This window comes from Corythoichthys intestinalis, chromosome 17 (genome assembly GCF_030265065.1).
Source record: "Corythoichthys intestinalis isolate RoL2023-P3 chromosome 17, ASM3026506v1, whole genome shotgun sequence".
In the NCBI taxonomy this organism is placed as follows: Eukaryota; Metazoa; Chordata; class Actinopteri; order Syngnathiformes; family Syngnathidae; genus Corythoichthys; species Corythoichthys intestinalis.
The window spans coordinates 7,964,511-7,982,829 of NC_080411.1; the positions used below are offsets into that span (position 1 = coordinate 7,964,511).

Here is an 18,319-nt window from a genome sequence, read left to right on the forward strand (position 1 = left end):
AATGACAATAAATTCATTCATTCAATCCTGTGCCTGCCCCCTCCACATCACTGGGGTTATCAAGCCCTCAAACAGTAATGCGCCTAGATTTTTTTGAGTCATTTGTAACATCAGTGAAATCCAGTTTTTGAGCAAGCTCACACTTAATGGAGATCATGGCTAGATTGATAAGCCTGCCCTGTGATATGGTGGAGCAAAGTAGTTTTTGGTAGTTTTTAATTTTTTTTTTTATCATTTTCATTTTACTGAAGGCTCGCTTTCCTCCAGTCACTGGCAATAAAGCGCTCGATCAGAATAGAGGCAGCAATATAACGCCATAAATCAGCAAATCAGTAGTGTAAAACCAGTAGGTCAAACCATTCTCTCCTAAGACAGGGGGGGGGGGGTGGAGCGTTGTACAAAAAAAGGAAAAAATATATATTTGAAATATTTAATATGTTAAAGTTTTTAAGTATGTATCGAGTAGAACATAATATTTAATCAGACAGTGATTTAGATAAATAAGAAATATGTGAATGTAAAGTAAAATAAATTAAGGGTCATTCAGGGGCCCCTATGGTCCTGAGGCCGGGGACAACATACCCGTTTGGTCCCGCCTATCGACGGGCTTGGTCATAAGACCAAATGAGTCTGACCCACCATTAAGCTTTGAACCAATTGGCTGCAAAGGTTCATTGCCTCAAGAAGCTTCATTTGGCCATCACTGCTCCATTGGGGGAGACAGTCAGCCTCAGCTACCACCTGCTGTTAACACTGTTTGTTGTCCAGCATGCCTCCTAGCATGCATTGCTGCGCTACAGATGTAAATATCAATCAAAATTCATGTTCTGTGCTAATTATTTCTTTAGTTACTGTTCCAGTTGTTTCATTAATTGCTGGTTATAGTATTTGGTAACACATTATTTGACAGTGTCGCCATAAGACTGTCACTAAACCAAATGAACCACCATGAAGCTTTGAACCAATTGGCTGCAAAGCTTTATTGTTTTAAGAAGCTTCATTTTGGCCATCACTGCTCCCTTGGGGGAGACAGTCAACGTCTGCTGCCACCTGCTGTCAACACTGTTGTTGTCCAACATACCTCCTAGCATGCATTGCTGCGCTACAGATGTAAATAACAATCAAAATTTATGTTCTGCGCGAATTATTTCTTTAGTTACTGTTCCAGTTGTTTCATTAAATTTTTTCCCATTCATTTTCAATGGGGAAAATAACAAAATTTCCCCAAATCAACAGAAAATGACCAGATATCAACAGGACGTGTCCCCCAAACTTCCCCGCTTCCATTGACGCTTATAGAGGGTGCTGCCATTGACTGACATGGACGTCCAAATTTTCCATTCATTTTCAATGGCATTTCCTCTGTTTAATGCCATTGATGGGCATGTTATTATTCTATAGATGCCAATGTAGTTGGATGCCATTGGCGGCTATGAACGTCCAAATTTTTTCCCATTCATTTTCAATGTCCCCATATCAACAGGAAATAACCAGATATCAATAGGACACGCCCCCAAATGACCTGATATGATCAGGCCACGCCCCCCAAATGTTCCCAAATGACCTGATATGATCAGGCCACGCCCCCTAAATGTTCCCAAATCACCTGATATGACTAGGCCACGCCCCCAAATGCTCCCAAATGACCTGATATGACTAGGCCACGCCTCCCAAATGTTCAAAAATGACCTAATATCATTATCCAAGGCCCCATAAATGTCCCCAAATAGACAGGAAGTGACCTGACGTTGTCCCCGAATTGTCCCCAAACCAACCTAGGCTGCGGCTAAGATCTGTATCTCCACATGGCAAAGACCAGAAGTAATTTCTCCCGAAATTGCAGTTTCTAGTTGCTACTTATGGTATTTGGTAACACTTTATTTAACAGTGGTGCCATGAGACTGTCATAAGACAATAATAATAATGAGCCTACACTGTCATGAGCATTAATGAATGCTTATAACAGATGTCATTTAGTGGTATTCGGCAAATTATCTCACTTTTGAATAGATGTAAAAGATCCAAGCTGGATATAAATGGAGTTAGTGACATAATTTGCCGGATGAAACTTAATGACATGTGTTATAATGCCCATGTTAGTGTCATAATTATGATGGTCTTATGACAGTCTTATGACGCCGCTATCAACTAAAGTTTTATCTATTAACCAAAATAAATCAACAAATAAGCTGCAGGATTTGAAATGAAGGAAAAAAGTAACGGCTTATAGTCCGAAAATTATGGTAGGTACTTTTTGTGCGACAAAAAAAAAAAAAAAAATGGCGGACGAGACTCCGGCGTCGTAAAGTCGAAATCGCCTAAGTTGAGAACATTGTAACCCGGGGACTACCTGATGTACTTTATGTAAAATAATTGATAAATATATTCATTTTACTAAATGTCAACATTCAATATAGTATATGAGCACATAAAATTAGTTTGCCATTCAGTGGTTCGGGGGGAAAAAATCATATTACGGTTTGGCTACAGTTGCATTTATGTTTGTCTGTGTTTGTTTCTTAAAAAAATAAAGTTTAAAAAATGGACTGTCGTCTTTTTCAGAAGCTGAGGAGCTGTATCAGAAACGTATTTTAACAATAACAGGAATCTGCATTGCACTCCTAGTCGTGGGAATCATGTGTGTGGTTGCCTACTGCAAAACAAAGTACAGTATGCCGCGCTTTTATGCATGATTTTGAACAAATAAACAGCACAGTGATTTAATTATAGCGCCTATTAGTGTATTCCCCACTTTGCAATCAAAGCTACCCTAGTATTCTAATTAAAAACACATGAATTTCCCTTTACTTTTGGACGCTACAAGTGTATTATGTTGCGTGTTTTTGCAGTGTTTGCTATAGTCAAACCATTGTAACTTTATTTAAGGGCAAATGTATACATTTTGATCCATGATGCCTGGTGACCTAATAGTTTGTGTGTCTTCTGAAACAGGAAGCAGAGGAAGAAGCTCCATGACCGTCTCAGGCAGAACCTGAGGTCTAAAAGAAACAAACTGGCCAAATCAGCCAGCCGACGACAGGTTTCCAATTTGCCTCTTCAGGATTTGCAGCAGACCATTGTATGCTTGCATTGCATGACGTCTAAAATAATGGTATAAAGTTAGCACTAATACGCTTCATCTTTCGTTTTCTGATGTTTTATTAGCCATGTAATGGGACAGCAATCCAACATGCAGACGAGAAAGAGACAGAAACAACATTCTCTACAAGCAATTATGCCTTATCAACCCAACAGCCTACCACGCTCACCAACATCTCCAGCCAAAGGTAAAGAAAGACTTCAAATATTTTATCCTGGTTCTTATTGTGGAGGCTGTAAACCGTAATTTTGTGTATTTTATTATCTGTCGAAGGGCCACCACTTTCCCTAAAACCACTCTCTTTAAATTGTGTAGATTACTTTACAGCTAATGTAATAGCTTCGTACTCAATCTTATTTTCCCTCAGAAGATACTGTAAGAAAACATTTCTTTTGCTGGTGTTGCAGAACGCTAGCTTCTTTTTAGGGTTTCGTTAATCATTTATAAATTGCTGTATTTGTTTTTGTTCTGTATGCATTACACTACACAAAATAGTTAATACACACAGTTCAAATCTGAGCCCTTTCCGCCAAAGCCAGATGCTCTCACATAGTCTCAAATTATAACACAGTGGTGTGAAAAAGTATCTAAACCTTTTGGAATTTCTCACATTTCTACGTAAAATCACCATCAAATGTAAGCTGAGCTTTGTCAAATCACACAGATGAGAAAACAGTGTCTGCTCTAAGTAAAACCACGCACAAATTTATAGGTTTTCATATTTTAATGAGGATAGTATGTAAACAATGACAGAAAGGGGAAAATAAGTAAGTGAACCATCACATTTAATATTTTGTGCCCCCCCTTTGGCTGCAATAACTTCAACCGGACGCTTCCTGTAGCTGCAGATCATTCTGGCAAATTGATCAGGACTAATCTTGGCTCATTCTTCTCTACAAAACAGCTGTAGTTCAGTCAAATTCCTGGGATGTCTGACATTAATCGCTGTCATTAGGTCATGCCACAGTATCTCATACTTTTTGCTAGGGGTTGTAGTTGATTTGAAGGGTTTTAAAATAATCCTCTAGTTTTCGGTTCTTACAGTTAGGTCAAAACACATAAGTACAAACTTTCCTGCTATTTTAGATTGTTGTAAGCTTTAATCAGTACTGTAACAATCATTGGTTAACATTACGTGGACAATACACGTGTGACAGTGGAAGACACAAAGGTTTGTGTGTAAAGGTGAGCTTATATACAATGACAGTACAGTTAGGTTTGTACACCCTTCGAAGGTGTTGACATATGTCCATGACTTGTAAATAAAGCACGACTGTATGGTCTATTGCATATCATATCCCACACTGAGATATTTTATGTGACAAAATAATTGGCTGTTTCATTTCAAATTAACACAACAAAATACAATGGTATGAAAAGGTATCTGAACCTTTGGAAATTTCTGCATAAAATCACCATCTAATGTGATCTGATCTTTGTCAAAATCACACAGATGAAAAAACAGTGTCTGCTTTAACTAAAACCACCCAAGCATTTATAGGTTTTCATACTTTAATGAGGATAGTATGCAAACAATGACAGAAGGGGGAAAATAAGTAAGTGAACCATCACATTTGATATTTTGTAGCCCCACCTTTGGCAGAAAATCAACCAGATGCTTCCTGTAGCTGCAGGTCAGTCTGGCACATCGATCAGGATTAATCTTGGCCCATTTTTCTCTACAAAACGGGTGTAGTTCAGTCAGATTCCTGGGATGTCTGGCATGAATCGCTGTCTTTAGGTTATACCAAAGCATCTCAATGGGGTTCAAGTCTGGACTTTGACTTGGCCACTCCAGAATGTGTATTTTGTTCTTCTGAAACCATTCAGAAGTTAATTTACTTCTGTGTTTTGGATCATGGTCTTGTGGCAGAACATCCTGATAAACATTTGAATTCATTCTTCCGTTAATGATCGCAAGTTGTCCAGGCCCTGAGGTAGCAAAACAGCCCCAAATCACGATGCTCCCTCCACCATGCGTCACGGTGGGGATTAGGTGTTGCTGTTTGTGAGCTGTTCCATTTTTTTTCCTCCACACATTACATTGTGTGTTACTCCCAAACAATTCAAGTTTGGTTTCATCAGTCCACAAAATATTTTGCCAAAACTTCTGTGGAATGTCCAACTGCCTTTTTGTGAACATTAAATGAGCAACAATGTTTTTTTGGTTTTTTTTTAGACAACATTGGCTTCCTCCATGGAGTCCTCCAATGAACACCATTCTTGGCCATAGTCTATAGTTTATAGTTTAAATGGATGAAGCCCGTCTGACATACAACCATACCAACAATACCATAATCAGTTAAATTAAACCCTATGACCCTTTTGACAGTGACTAAAATTGGCATTTACGATTATGTCCACGTTTTAAATTTGATGGACATTTTAATGTTAAAAAAAAAAAAAAAAAGATTGTTTAATTGATGAAGCGGTTCCATTTTGTAGAGCTGAAAAAAATACATAAATTCATGCAGACACTGAAGCAAAAAAAAACAAAAAACAAACACCATTCAAACGTCAATTTGACGAACAAAAATTTGCTGTCATTTTAAAAAGAACTGTCTACATATAAACGTCCGCCTCCCTGTCTCCACAGCTGGAGTCATGACTGGAGCAACAGTGTTGTGTCTGACACTGACTCTGTCTCCATGATGTCACTGATGGAGAATAGCCAGCATGCCACACATGCCCGTAGGGGTCGGCTGAATGCCGTCGGTGGCATCAAAGACCTAAGTGCTAATTCAAAGAAGAGCAGAGACATATCCGACTCCAACAGGGATGTGTCGTAAAATATGAGGTAACTGACTAATTTCAACTTCGCGCTACAGAGAACCAGTTTAGACAAACAATAACTCAAAGACTTTCCAGAGAAAGCCGACAAGAACATTCAAATGCAAAGATGACAACCTGGAAAAACGGATGCACATTTTTCTGAAATATTTCATATGCCGACACATAAACAGAGGTTTCCCTACGTTTGGGTCCTCAAAAGCCCTCACTCTTGACTGGTCATCAGTCATAAACGATTCCTCGAGGTGGAAAAAAATGCCTGGATCATTTTTAAAATCGAGTTTCTCGATTTATTCGAGTAATCGTTTCAGCTCTAGTTTGTGTCAGATCTGTTTGCGCATCAAAAATGTGTGTTTCGTCTCAGATGTGTATGTATGTACATCGAAAATGTGTGTTCATTATGAGACTGTTCTAGTTCCATATTGCTCAATCTGTGGTGAGGCTGTGCCTCCTTTGACCACACAGTCCGTCCCAGCAGTGTTTAGTACAGTTGGTTTTACAAATGTATATTTTCTTGTGTTTTTTAGGCATCTATTAGCTGAGAAAGCCCTGCCTCACCTGTCGACGGTTTTGTGCAGCCCTCCTGCAACTCCGGGCTCTCCTCCCTCAGAGACGTCAGCCACTCTTTCCAGCCAGGCCATCTCTGTCCCCTCTGTAGCTTTAAGCCCCTCCGCCGAGGAGAAGCGCCCCCTACTGTTGTCGAAGGCGCAACGGCCACCCAAGTCCTTAAGCCGGGATGAACTCAAGAGGACCTCCGCGCATTACAACCATGGCCAAGAAGCACATAGCTTACCACCAAGCCCGCTCCGTGCCATGGAGAATGATAACTACCAAGTTCCGGTCACTACTGCAGCTAGCCATATGATGTCGGCATCCACTGAGAAGCTAGTAAATGCGAACAACATCATCAATAACTACAGCATCAGAGAAGCAGCTGTTATAAACGGTTACGTGCCGCGTAATAAAGAGTACAGCATTGACGGCGTGACGGCCAGTGAACCAGAAGATCCGAAGGTGGATCACACACCATTTATTTCTATAGAGAACGCTAAAGCACTGCTGTTAAGAGCGAAGGATAGCAGTAGGACTGCCGCGGCATCGCTAAACGGTGACCTCCAAGTCATGTCACCCGGTGCCACCATCTAACAAGACCCAAGAACTGTTTAAAGAATGCCGAAGAGGGAGTTTCAACAAAAAACAGTTACTATTTAACCTTTATTTTCTAATAAATTATTTGCAGCAAAAAGACTTTTAAAGATAAAAAGCAAGACTTTTATTTTAATGACGTAGTGAATAGAGTTTTATAAATTAAAAAAAAAAATGTACAAACTTGTTGATGTCTTGTAGATGAAGTGCCATACACAGGTATGTAGCAGTGTGTAAAATAGCAATGTATATGGTAGTGTGTAAAATGATCAATGGTGCCTTTCTGTTGGGAATTTTAAGGGAACTGCAATCGCAAACAGGGCCGTATATTCGCCATCTTCAATTCATCAGTAAGAATATCACGCAAGCCGCCTTCAGTGACTCACCAGTTTAAAGTGAAGAAGCGCTAATATTTCGGTAAGAAAGTTCAAAACGCATGCTAACACCCATCCTGGAACTACAAGGTGGTTTCATGTCATGAAAATATCGGATCTGCCCGCTCCATTATTGGTCTCATCGAAATGTAATACTGAACTGCAACATTTATTTGGATGATTCCATGTGCATCATAACATGGTATTGGACGAAATAATATGTAATAAATGTTTATAACTGCCAATGGAGTACTGTACACTAACACATGCAAGCAAAATACAGATGTAATCAGTTAACTGTTAAGAAAACACCTTTGGTCTCATCATTGTCACATTTTCTTAAAACAATGTCAATGAAGGAATAAAACAATACTTGAATATAAAATTCTAAAGGACGACATAAAGAATATCCAGTTTTACTGATTACATCTTTGAAGGTAAATATCTAGTTTGTTTAAAGCTTAAATAAATGTAAGGCTCTTGATTTCCTTTGTAAAGACAATGTCTTCAGCAATGCTTTTTGAGAATTAAAAAAAATTGCACCATATGTAAATGTCTCAGTCTTATTAGAATCAGTGCCGTATTTTCCACCTAAAAGCTTTCAATTTTCTCAAAAGCCGACAGTGCGCCTTATAATCCAATTCAGTTTACAGTGGGGCAAATAAGTATTTAGTCAACCACTAATTGTGCAAGTTCTCCCACTTGAAAATATTAGAGAGACCTGTAATTGTCAACATGGGTAAACCTCAACCATGAGAAACAGAATGTGGAAAAAAAAAACCAGAAAATCACATTGTTTGATTTTTAAAGAATTTATTTGCAAATCATGGTGGAAAATAAGTATTTGGTCAACAGTGTTGGGAGTAACGCCGTTATAAATAACGACGTTACGTAACGGCGTTATTTTTCAGTAACGAGGTAATCTAACTAATTACTTTTTCCGCCGTTACAATGCCGTTACCGTTACTGACGGTCAAAAGCGGTGCGTTACTTACTCTGAATAAATTGAAACTACCAGCCGTGTCGAGTTGACTCTGCTCAGTTGATTTGTCATCCAAGACTTGGGGTGCGTTCAGGTTAGAGAATAGCGCACGTACTTCTGACCCCAAGCTGTTTGTCCCTGCTCATTCAATTAGAATGACAGTGCTTTCCAAAGTTTGGTAACGTTTCTCTGTTTGCTACCCCTGATGCTAGCCTCGTTCCCATTAAGGGTGTCAACAATAATCGATGCGGCGATGCATCCCGATGCGGGCAACACGCTGAATCGATTCAGCGCATTTTAAAATATATAAGTACGTTAAAAAATCTTCCCTGCGCAATTCCTGTGATGCAATAGATTTGGTTTCCCCATTTGTATTGTTATTCTCATGTTTACCTGTAGAGAGAGCTACTTTACATTCAAAGCAAGCCCGCAGAGGTTAAATCGGGCCTAAAAAATTCCAGCCCAACCCGACACGGCCCGCTGGTATTGAAGCCCGACCGGCCAGATCAATTAACTATAGATTTGCATGCCCGAGCCGAGTGATGTGGGGAAAAAAAACGCAGCCGCAGCAGCAATTTATTTTAATTTCTTCAAGTTTTCTTACTGTTTAAATAGTCTACATATTTTTATAAGAGTTATAAAAGCCTTTACACAACGAAATAACACTGGGAAAGTTTAATATTAAAAAAACACGGTTTTGCAGACACACAGAGAAGATTCGAAAGGATCACATTTGCCTTTATGTGCATAAATAAAAGTGTCTTTCCTAACAAATTCTCAGTTGGCAGACAAAAAACGCAAGTTTACACAATATTTAAATAGTCTACATATTTTTATGAGATTTATAAAAGCAATTTACACAACGAAATAACGCTGGGAAAGTTTAATTAAAAAAAAAAAACACGGTTTTACAGACACACAGAGAAGATTCAAAAGGATCACATTTGCCTTTGTGTGCATAAATAAAAGTGTCTTTCGTAACGAATTCTCAGTTGGCAGGGAAAAAAAATGCAAATTTACTCAATATTTAAATAGTCTACATATTTTTATGAGAATTATAAAAGCTTTCACACAACGAAATAACGGGAGGAGAAGAAGAAAAAGAGGGCTGCGTCACAGCCCTCTGCGGATTTTTTTTTTTTTTTCAATAATTTATTAGTCCGGCGCGGCGGCCCGACCCGACCCACCGAAACGTGAATGCTTAACATTTCGGGTCGGGTCGGGTTCGGGCACAAGATCTAACCTCTATGCAGGGGGGACGAGGAACCCAAATCCGCTTCCTCACCGGAGTAACATCACAGACGAGCGCAGTTGTAATCGAGAGAGCAGAGAGATAGGACATAACATAACAATGGCTGAAACGGAGAAAGAGGGAGCGAGAAATATTATAGATATAAGATAGGCTAGGCCTACATTTTACTTTTGTTCTACATTGCAATTTAGTTGATGTTTTGTTTGCAACTGAAGTGATCCCTGGATTGATATTGCGATAAAGATGCTGCTGCACTAGAATATTTTCTTTGTCGTTTTCTTTAATATTTACTTGAATATTTTTATTGATGGGTCGTTGTGACTAAAATACAGTGACTGTTATTACTGATTTTGCACAGGAGTTCAGATGTTGCACTGTGTGAAAGGCTGCTACTGTGTGAAAAAAAAAAAAGAGAAAGCCCTGGTCTCATTCAAAGCACTAATTAAATGCTGTGATCTGATTTTTTTTTTAAAGATATATATGAAAGTATACTATTTTCATTTGACTTCAACCAGGAGTGACATAAGAGCCAATAAAAAGTTGTTTAATGTCTGTCCGCTTGTGTTGGCTCATGATTCACGAAAAATATGCTTTGCTTTAGAATTTTAATGCATCCGAGGCTTTAATGCATCGCAATGCATTGCCGAATCGAACCGAATCGAATCGTGACCCTCTGAATCGAATCAAATCGAATCGAATCAAATCGTGGCCTTCCGAATCGTAATCGAATCGAATCGTGAGGGCGGTGTCGATGCACACGTCGAGTTCCCATCTCCCACTGTCAGCCAGCAATAATTCCGCTTCCATCTTGAGGACGGCAGATGCTTTGAAGGTGACGTGAATTGTCGGGAAACGAGCCTACCTAAATGCAGCCCCTCGAGAGATGCGATGGAAATGATTGTGATTGGCTGAGGGTTAGAGTCATGTGTCGTGGTAAGCCAATCAGAGCCGGTGATTTCACAAGCAAACCGGAACAGCGCGTGCGGCAAACACACACACGCAAAACAGATGCACAGGGTCGGGATGGCAGAGCATTCAGAAGAAAAATTGTCCTTTAAGAGGTGGAGATATAGACACTATTTCAAGTTTGTCGAAATTAAAGAACCTGCATGTAATGCGTAATTTATGTCCCGGGGCAAAGCTTTTGTCAACATCTGTCGTAAGCAATTCAAATCTGCTGAAGCACCTAACAAGTTAACTACCTCTCTGTTCTTCTCTATTTCACTGACTCGAATACTGCTCAGAAAATTTCAAATTCATTGACATACAACAAGTTCTTTTTAAAGTAACGGAAATAGTTACTTTCCCTGGTAACTAGTTACTTTTACTATAGAGGAATTCAGTTACTAACTCAGTTACTTTTTGGAAGAAGTAGTGAGTAATGTAACTAATTACTTTTTTAAAGTAACGTGCCCAACAGTGTTGGTCAATACCAAAAGTTCCTCTCAATACTTTGTTATGTACCGTTTGTTGGCAATAACGGAGGCCAATCGTTTTATGTAACTCTTCAAAAGCTTTTCACACACTGTCGCTGGTATTTTGGCCCATTCCTCCATGCAGATCTCCTCTAGAGCAATGATGTTTTGGGGCTGTCGTTGGGCAACACGGACTTTCAACTCCCTCCACAGATTTTCTATGGGGTTGAGATCTGGAGACTGGCTATGCCACTCCAGGACCTTGAAATGCTTCTTGCGAAGCCACTCCTTTGTTGCCCTGGCTGTGTGTTTGGGATCATTGTCATGCTGAAAGACCCAGCCACGTCTCATCTTCAATGCCCTTGCTGATGGAAGGAGATTTTCACTCAAAATTTCTCGATACATGGCCCCATTCATTCTTTCCTTTACACAGATCAGTCGTCCTTGTCCCTTTGCAGAAATAGCCCCTAAGCATGATGTTTCCACCCCCATGCTTCACAGTGGGTATGGTGTTCTTTGGATGTTCTATTCTTTCTCCTCCAAACAAGACAACCTGTGTTTCTACCAAAAAGTTCTATTTTGGTTTCATCTGACCATAACACATTCTCCCAGTCCTCTTCTGGATCATCCAAATGCTCTCTAGCGAACCGCAGACGGGCCTGGACGTGTACTTTCTTCAGCAGGGGGACACGTCTGGCAGTGCGGGATTTGAATCCCTGGGGGCGCAATGTGTTACTGATAGTAGCCTTTGTTACTGTGGTCCCAGCTCTCTGTAGGTCATTCACTAGGTCCTCCCGTGTGGTTCTGGGATTTTTGCTCACCGTTCTTGTTATCATTTTGACGCCACGGGGTGAGATGTTGCATGGAGCCCCAGATCGAGGGAGATTATCAGTGGTCTTGTATGTCTTCCATTTTCTAATAATTGCTCCGAAAGTTGATTTCTTTACACCAAGCGTTTTAAGTGTCTAAAATTTTGTCTCTGGTGTTCTTCAACAGGTGCCATTAATACAGTTAACGAGTGGAGCCTCGTTAGACCTCGTTAGAAGAAGTTAGACCTCTTTGACAGCCAGAAATCTTGCTTGTTTGTAGGTGAGCAAATACTTGTTTTCCACTCTGATTTGGAAATAAATTCTTTAAAAATCAAACAATGTGAACTTCTGTTTTTTTTCCCCACATTCTGTCTCTCATGGTTGAGGTTTACCCATGCTGAAAATTACAGGCCTCGCTAATCTTTTCAAGTAGGAGAACTTGCACAATTGGTTGACTAAATACTTATTTGCCCCACTGTATATACAATCATGTGAAAATTAGGACAACCCATTAAATATTCAATTCCTTATTAAGAAATGTTCACATATCAATGTCCGATATTGTTTTTCTTAATCTCTGGAAAAAGGAAGTGATTTAATAGCAGGTAAACAACAAAAATTAACATTGTTTTACCCATTAAACCAAATATATAAACAAAAACGCATATGCTAACTGAGGAAAAAGTTAGGACACCCTACCATATTAAGCACATAGGTTTGGTACTTGCAGTTGGTAAAATGGACGCATATTTGTCAGTCCATTTCTCATTGAAACGGCGATTTTCTTTGTCCACTGTTCTTCTCTTGGTCAACTTTGAGCATGCCATTTTGTTAGATTTGGTCTTCTACAAGTGGCATGTAAACAAACAGATTGGAAAGTGCTGGGTGCGACTCGTGTTTCACACTGCTGCGGTCCGTCCACTCTAGCTAGCTAGCAGCATGCAGGGTCTCTCAGCCAATCAACGCATCCATGTAGGGTCTCTCAGCCAATCAGCGCATCGTTGTCTTAGAGATGACAACAGAAGTGGGAACATGAAAGATATTTGACTAAAAATGAAACAGAATTTAGGGGCGTTACCGGAGGGGGGGGGTGTCAGGGGTGGGCAGTGCCCACCCATGGACACGCTTTTCCCCCAAAGAAAACTGGATGTAGTACTAATGGCAGTCTGGGCATCGCGTATGGTATCACATTCATAACGTACTAATGTGTTCTAAGTTTTAACCTTTGCGTTGTTAAAAAAAAAAATGAAATGAAATGTTGGTTTTGTTCCTAGGGGGCGCTACACACATTTATGCATACTTTGATTTTTTTTTTTTTACATTTTATCAAAGTTTTCCCCAGTGTTCACCTGGCTGTTGAGTTTGGTGAGTTTTGAAGCATTCTGAGGGGGGTCAAAGTAGGGCTCAATGCGTCGGCAGGACAAAGAATGACTGCTAGGGGGCGCTACATAGTGTATTTGGAATTTGTCTTTACACGGTATCAAAGATTGCACCTGTCTTGGCCTGCCTGCCAATTTTGGTGCATTTTGAAGCATCCTAAGGGGGTCAAATTGAGCTCAAAGGGGCTGCAGAACAAAGAATAACTATATAAATAATAATAAAACCGAGGACCCACAATAGGTTACCTAAAAAAAACATTGTCACCTGCATGTCCATACTGTTCAGTTATGGATGTGTTGTAAGTCAAATAAAATAAAATCAGCTTTTGTTTTGACCAAATCACAACAACAGTTATCTTTATCTTAAGGAGAAAACAAAACATGTCTTAAGGTGCAGTATCCCTACGCTGGATTTCGACCTACTTGAGCATTGTAGCCCCCCCAGGTAAGACTAATGCCCACCCACACCTGGCATTCTGGTAACACCACTGTGTGACAGTAATGGTGAAGTCGACAGTTTTGACCATTATGGAGTAATTTTGCGATGTCGTACTGAATAATGCATTTTTATTAGGGTTGCTCCTATCCAATGTTCCCTCTAATTTTTCATGTGTCTGAGCAAACACAATCTCCCTGAGCACACTGCGGCCCACGGTGAGCAACATCAGATGTGCACCGTATTTTTTGGACTACAAGTCGCACCAGCCAAAAAATACGCAATGAAAAGGTAAAAACATATATGCCGCACCGGCGTATAAGTTGCATTTTGGGGGGAAATTTATTTGGTATAATCCACCACCAAGAACAGACATGTCATTTTGAAATGCAATTTAGAATAAAAATACAATAGAGAACAACAGGCTGAGTAAGTGTACGGTATGATAACATTACATGACTCATAAACAACGAACTGAGAACATGCCTGGTATGTCAATGTAACATAGCTATTTAGAGTTATTCTGATAACTATAGCATAAAGAACATGCTAACTAGCAACAATGATATAATAATGTGTGAATAAGTTCACATATAAGTCGCTCCAGAAAATAAGACGCACCCTCTGCCAAACTAAGAAAAAAACTGCGATTTATAGTCCGAAAAATACAGTACATAGCGGCCACACACCAGTATCACGCCTATTAGCATTTCTACTGCCCGTAAATTATTTATTAGTAAGAGCATTTAATGATTAACATCCATAATTAAAAAATCTTAATAAATGTCACTGAAATACACACCAATCTGACTTAAATCGTACCTTATTTTTCACGTCTTAATATATAGGACTTGCATTTGGTGTACTGATATGTCACTGCTCTCATCTACTATCAGTGCATGCCAGGGTGCATTTTTAACACTGCACATAGTCTCGTTCTCCACTATATCATTGATTGAGTTTACAAATTCAAAGGCATAGTTTTTACTTCGCCAGCTTTCTTGGTATACTCACATACTTTGCCATGTGACTGCGGATTTGTTGAACTGACATCATTGACGCATACATTTCGATGGCAAGTAAAATATTGTCAATGAGAACTTCAACTTGCTCTGGGTCAGATTTTGTTTTGTGGGACCGCTCGTTTCTCTTCTGTCGGTCTTTTGCATTCTCCCGCAATAATGTACCAATCCCCTGTCGCATCTTGAGTCTTTAATTTTCAACAGCTTTCAAATGACTTTTCTGCTGAATATGACGCTTGAGGTAGTCCAACTTCCATTCAGTCCACATTTTTCCCTCTGAAAACTCACTTGGTACTTTGGCTTCAGTTTCACCGCTTGTTCGTCTATTTGCACATGCTCCGACAGCCACTCGTTCTTATATGAACTGCATTTCTTTTTTACTTTGGCGAGGTGAGTGGATGTGTCGCTGCCCGTACGTTTCGCCATGAGAAGGGGTTGGCCTTTACGTCTCTCAACTCCGCCGCACTCACGCACTGTTGTCAGCTTGCTAACCTACACCGCGCGTGTAGGCTGGGCAATACACAAGCAATGTCAATGCTATGATTGGCTGCGTAGCAGAAGTGAACCTTATCGTATCATTTGCTGGACACCTGTCATTCACCAAGTTACAACATACGTTTCTGTTGATTTTTTTTTTTTTTTTGTGCGCACCATTGAATTTCTTGTGTGCAGAGTAGGTGCCAGCAGTGCGCGATTGCGCACGCACGCAGCTTAGAGGGAACATTGCTCCTATCATGTTTTTTTGCTCCCGATCCGATCCCGATCGTTTTAGTTTGAGTATCTACCGATCCCGATATTTCCCGATCCGATTGCTTTTTTTTGCTCCCGATCCAATTCCAATCATTCCCGATAATTTTTCCCGATCATATACATTTTGGCAATGCATTAAGAAAAAAATGAATACAACTCGGACGAATATATACATTCAACATACAGTACATAAGTACTGTATTTGTTTATTATGACAATAAATCCTCAAGATGGCATTTACATTATTAACATTCTTTCTGTGAGAGGGATCCACGGATAGAAAGACTTGTGACTTTGTATATTGTGACTAAATATTGCCATCTAGTGGATTTGTTGCGCTTTCAGTAAATGATACTGTAGCCATGCCCAAATGCATGATGGGAAGTGGAACTATGACTGTGCGTAGTGCTACCAATTGATATATCTTCTCTGCGTTGGGAAATAGTGGGGTGGCGTGGCTCAGTGGTAGAGTAGTTGTCCCCCAACCCGGAGGTTGTGGGTTCGATTCTTCGCCCTGATGAACTTGCCTAAGTATCCTTGAGCAAGATACTGAACCCCATGTTGCTCCTGGTGCTGCGTCACCAGTAGGTGAATAGTGAGATAGTGTAAAGCGCTTTGAGCGCCTTGAAAGGTGGAAAAGCGCTATAGACCCTACCCACCGACGTCACAAAACCACGTGCTCGCTGTATGGTTCCACCCACTTGTCCGTCATTTTGTCTCTGTATTAGCATTGGTTTCAATTGATCGAGGAATTTGAAATGCATTTCATGGAAGACCCGGTGCTTTCTGATGCCGTAAACTCACTGGATGTGTTGCATAAAAGGCGTTATGTGGAAAAGCTTCGTTCTATACAGTCGCCAGATCCATATTTGATGCCCAAATCGATGTTTTTCGACCCACTGTCTTCGCCCTGTCTGCCTGACATCTGCTACGCTGATATTTACAATGATCTTGTCCACACAAAATCAGCCTATTCTCACGAAAATTTGAAAAACTTCAAGAGCTTGGAGGCTTATAAATACTTCGTTGCTGGTTGGGTGAAACAGGTCCTCGTCCACGAAAATTCGGCAGGAATCTATCTTGTGCTTGGAAAGGTGAGTTACGAAATTTTCAATTCAAAATCTTTTGTTATTGCTAACATCCACTGTCAAGTCTAATGTATTTCATGTCGTTTGTCAATGGAGTTAAGGCTTTTAATGTTTAAATGGTTTAGCGATAGCAGTCTCACTACATACATACGTGTATGTTGTCGGCGATTAGCCTAGCAATGATCTTAATTGTGGTTATTTGTCAGCCCAAAACCCTCTAAGTATATCTTAAATGCATATAAAATGACTACTACATAGTCTGTGGTGATTTTTTGGTGCCCAGTTTTCACGTCGAATTGCAGCCGTCCATTTCGCTCTCCTCTTTGGATCCCTGGGAATACGGTAAAACTTCAAGTCTCTCCTTCCATCTTCTCTGTTAGTGCAACCAACAGCCACACACGCCTTCACCATTTTGATTATTAATGTTAAGGAGCAGAAAAACACGCCGTAAATAGGAGGAATGTACGTAGCCGTAACAGGTTAACACTATGTTTTGACGGACAATTGGTCGGTACCATTAGGCTCGAGCGTTTACGTCACAGCAGCACGGGATCGTGCGAGATTTGCCATTGTGGAAGCACGTCTGCATCACGGGACATTTAAACTTAACGGCAAATACAATTCAACTACGAGTGCCAAAGATGGAAAAATGTAGGGAAAACTTGCCAGTTCGAAACAGAGACAAACTTGTTACCACGGCGAAGGACAGATATGTGAGCAATTTTAAGGATGTGAACAATGTTGACCCTCACGAGCAAGCCGAACACAAATGGAATAAAGATGTCGACAAGCTTCCACCACTACGCGAAATGGACATCATGCTGTATTTAGTGTTTGGTATATGTTACTACACTCATCAGCAATTCGGAAACTACAAATCGCTACAAAGCTACGAACAGTTTTGCTGCGGATGGGTGCAGGATCTTCACTTTATGACCATAGCAAACGGCAACACCATCTTTCTAGCAAAGGTAGGCAATGTGTGTTTACATTAGTCTGTGACCACGGATGTACAAATCTTTTGCTGCATAAAATGTAGCCTGTGTACAAATTCTTTGCCACTCTCTCACGTCAAAATATTACAGCTTTTTCATTTAGTAACGACATGAATTATGTCTTATGAAGACAATGCACATGTATGCATGCTAGTTGTTTAGCTGTAGCAATAGCTAACAACAGGCCGACTTAGGGCGTAAAGTTACTGAAATTTGCGTAAACAAACGAAATTAACTTACCGGAGTGGAAGTGCATAGAGCAAACTCAGTGTGTAACTGGAGAATCAAACGTTATGCCCTTCCTTCTGATCGAGGCCACCCATGCCATTCTTCGACGTTTGTTAAGTTCAGATATGAGCTTTCCCTCGCCTTTTCTCCATGTAGGGATCCGGAAGAAACTCAATGGTGTTCCGTCGAGCTGTACATTCTCCTTTCTATTCGATCAGTTGTTGCAATTCTTTACCGCACAATAATTTCCAACCATTTTTAAAGAGCGACCTGTGTTGAAATGCCTCAGTTTATGTTTCTCGCTTCCACAATGGCGATAGCGGCGGAAACCTCGCGAGTGCCACGTCATACGCTCGAGCCTAATTCAGGAGAGCGGAGTTGTGACGTCACGTGGGTAGGGTCTATATAAGTATAACACCATTTACCATTTACCATAACATAAGGTGTTAAGAAAAAGATCAATTGCTACCATGCTTCCCCACATTGCTTCCCACGATAGCTCTAATTGTAGGGAGAGGGATTGTAAGGCTTTAGCCAATTAAATAAAGGCTCC

General features: G+C 40.3%; 1 protein-coding gene across 3 annotated transcripts in view; it reads left to right on the plus strand.

Annotated features, from left to right (window-relative positions):
• The window catches only part of nrg1 (neuregulin 1), a 55,281-nt gene extending 47,056 nt beyond the window's left edge, over positions 1–8,225 (plus strand). Inside the window, exons 5-9 of one of the 3 annotated variants that reach the window (XM_057818203.1) lie at positions 2,563–2,665; positions 2,953–3,079; positions 3,166–3,287; positions 5,697–5,897; positions 6,418–6,564. In XM_057818203.1, coding sequence (XP_057674186.1) covers positions 2,563–2,665; positions 2,953–3,079; positions 3,166–3,287; positions 5,697–5,889 — 545 coding nt within the window. In that variant the 3' untranslated portion in view covers positions 5,890–5,897; positions 6,418–6,564. Of the gene's footprint in view, positions 1–2,562; positions 2,666–2,952; positions 3,080–3,165; positions 3,288–5,696; positions 5,898–6,417 lie in introns of all 3 variants that reach the window. The other 2 variants (XM_057818202.1, XM_057818201.1) reach the window with 2 other exon arrangements.
• Positions 8,226–18,319: the final 10,094 nt, after the last annotated feature.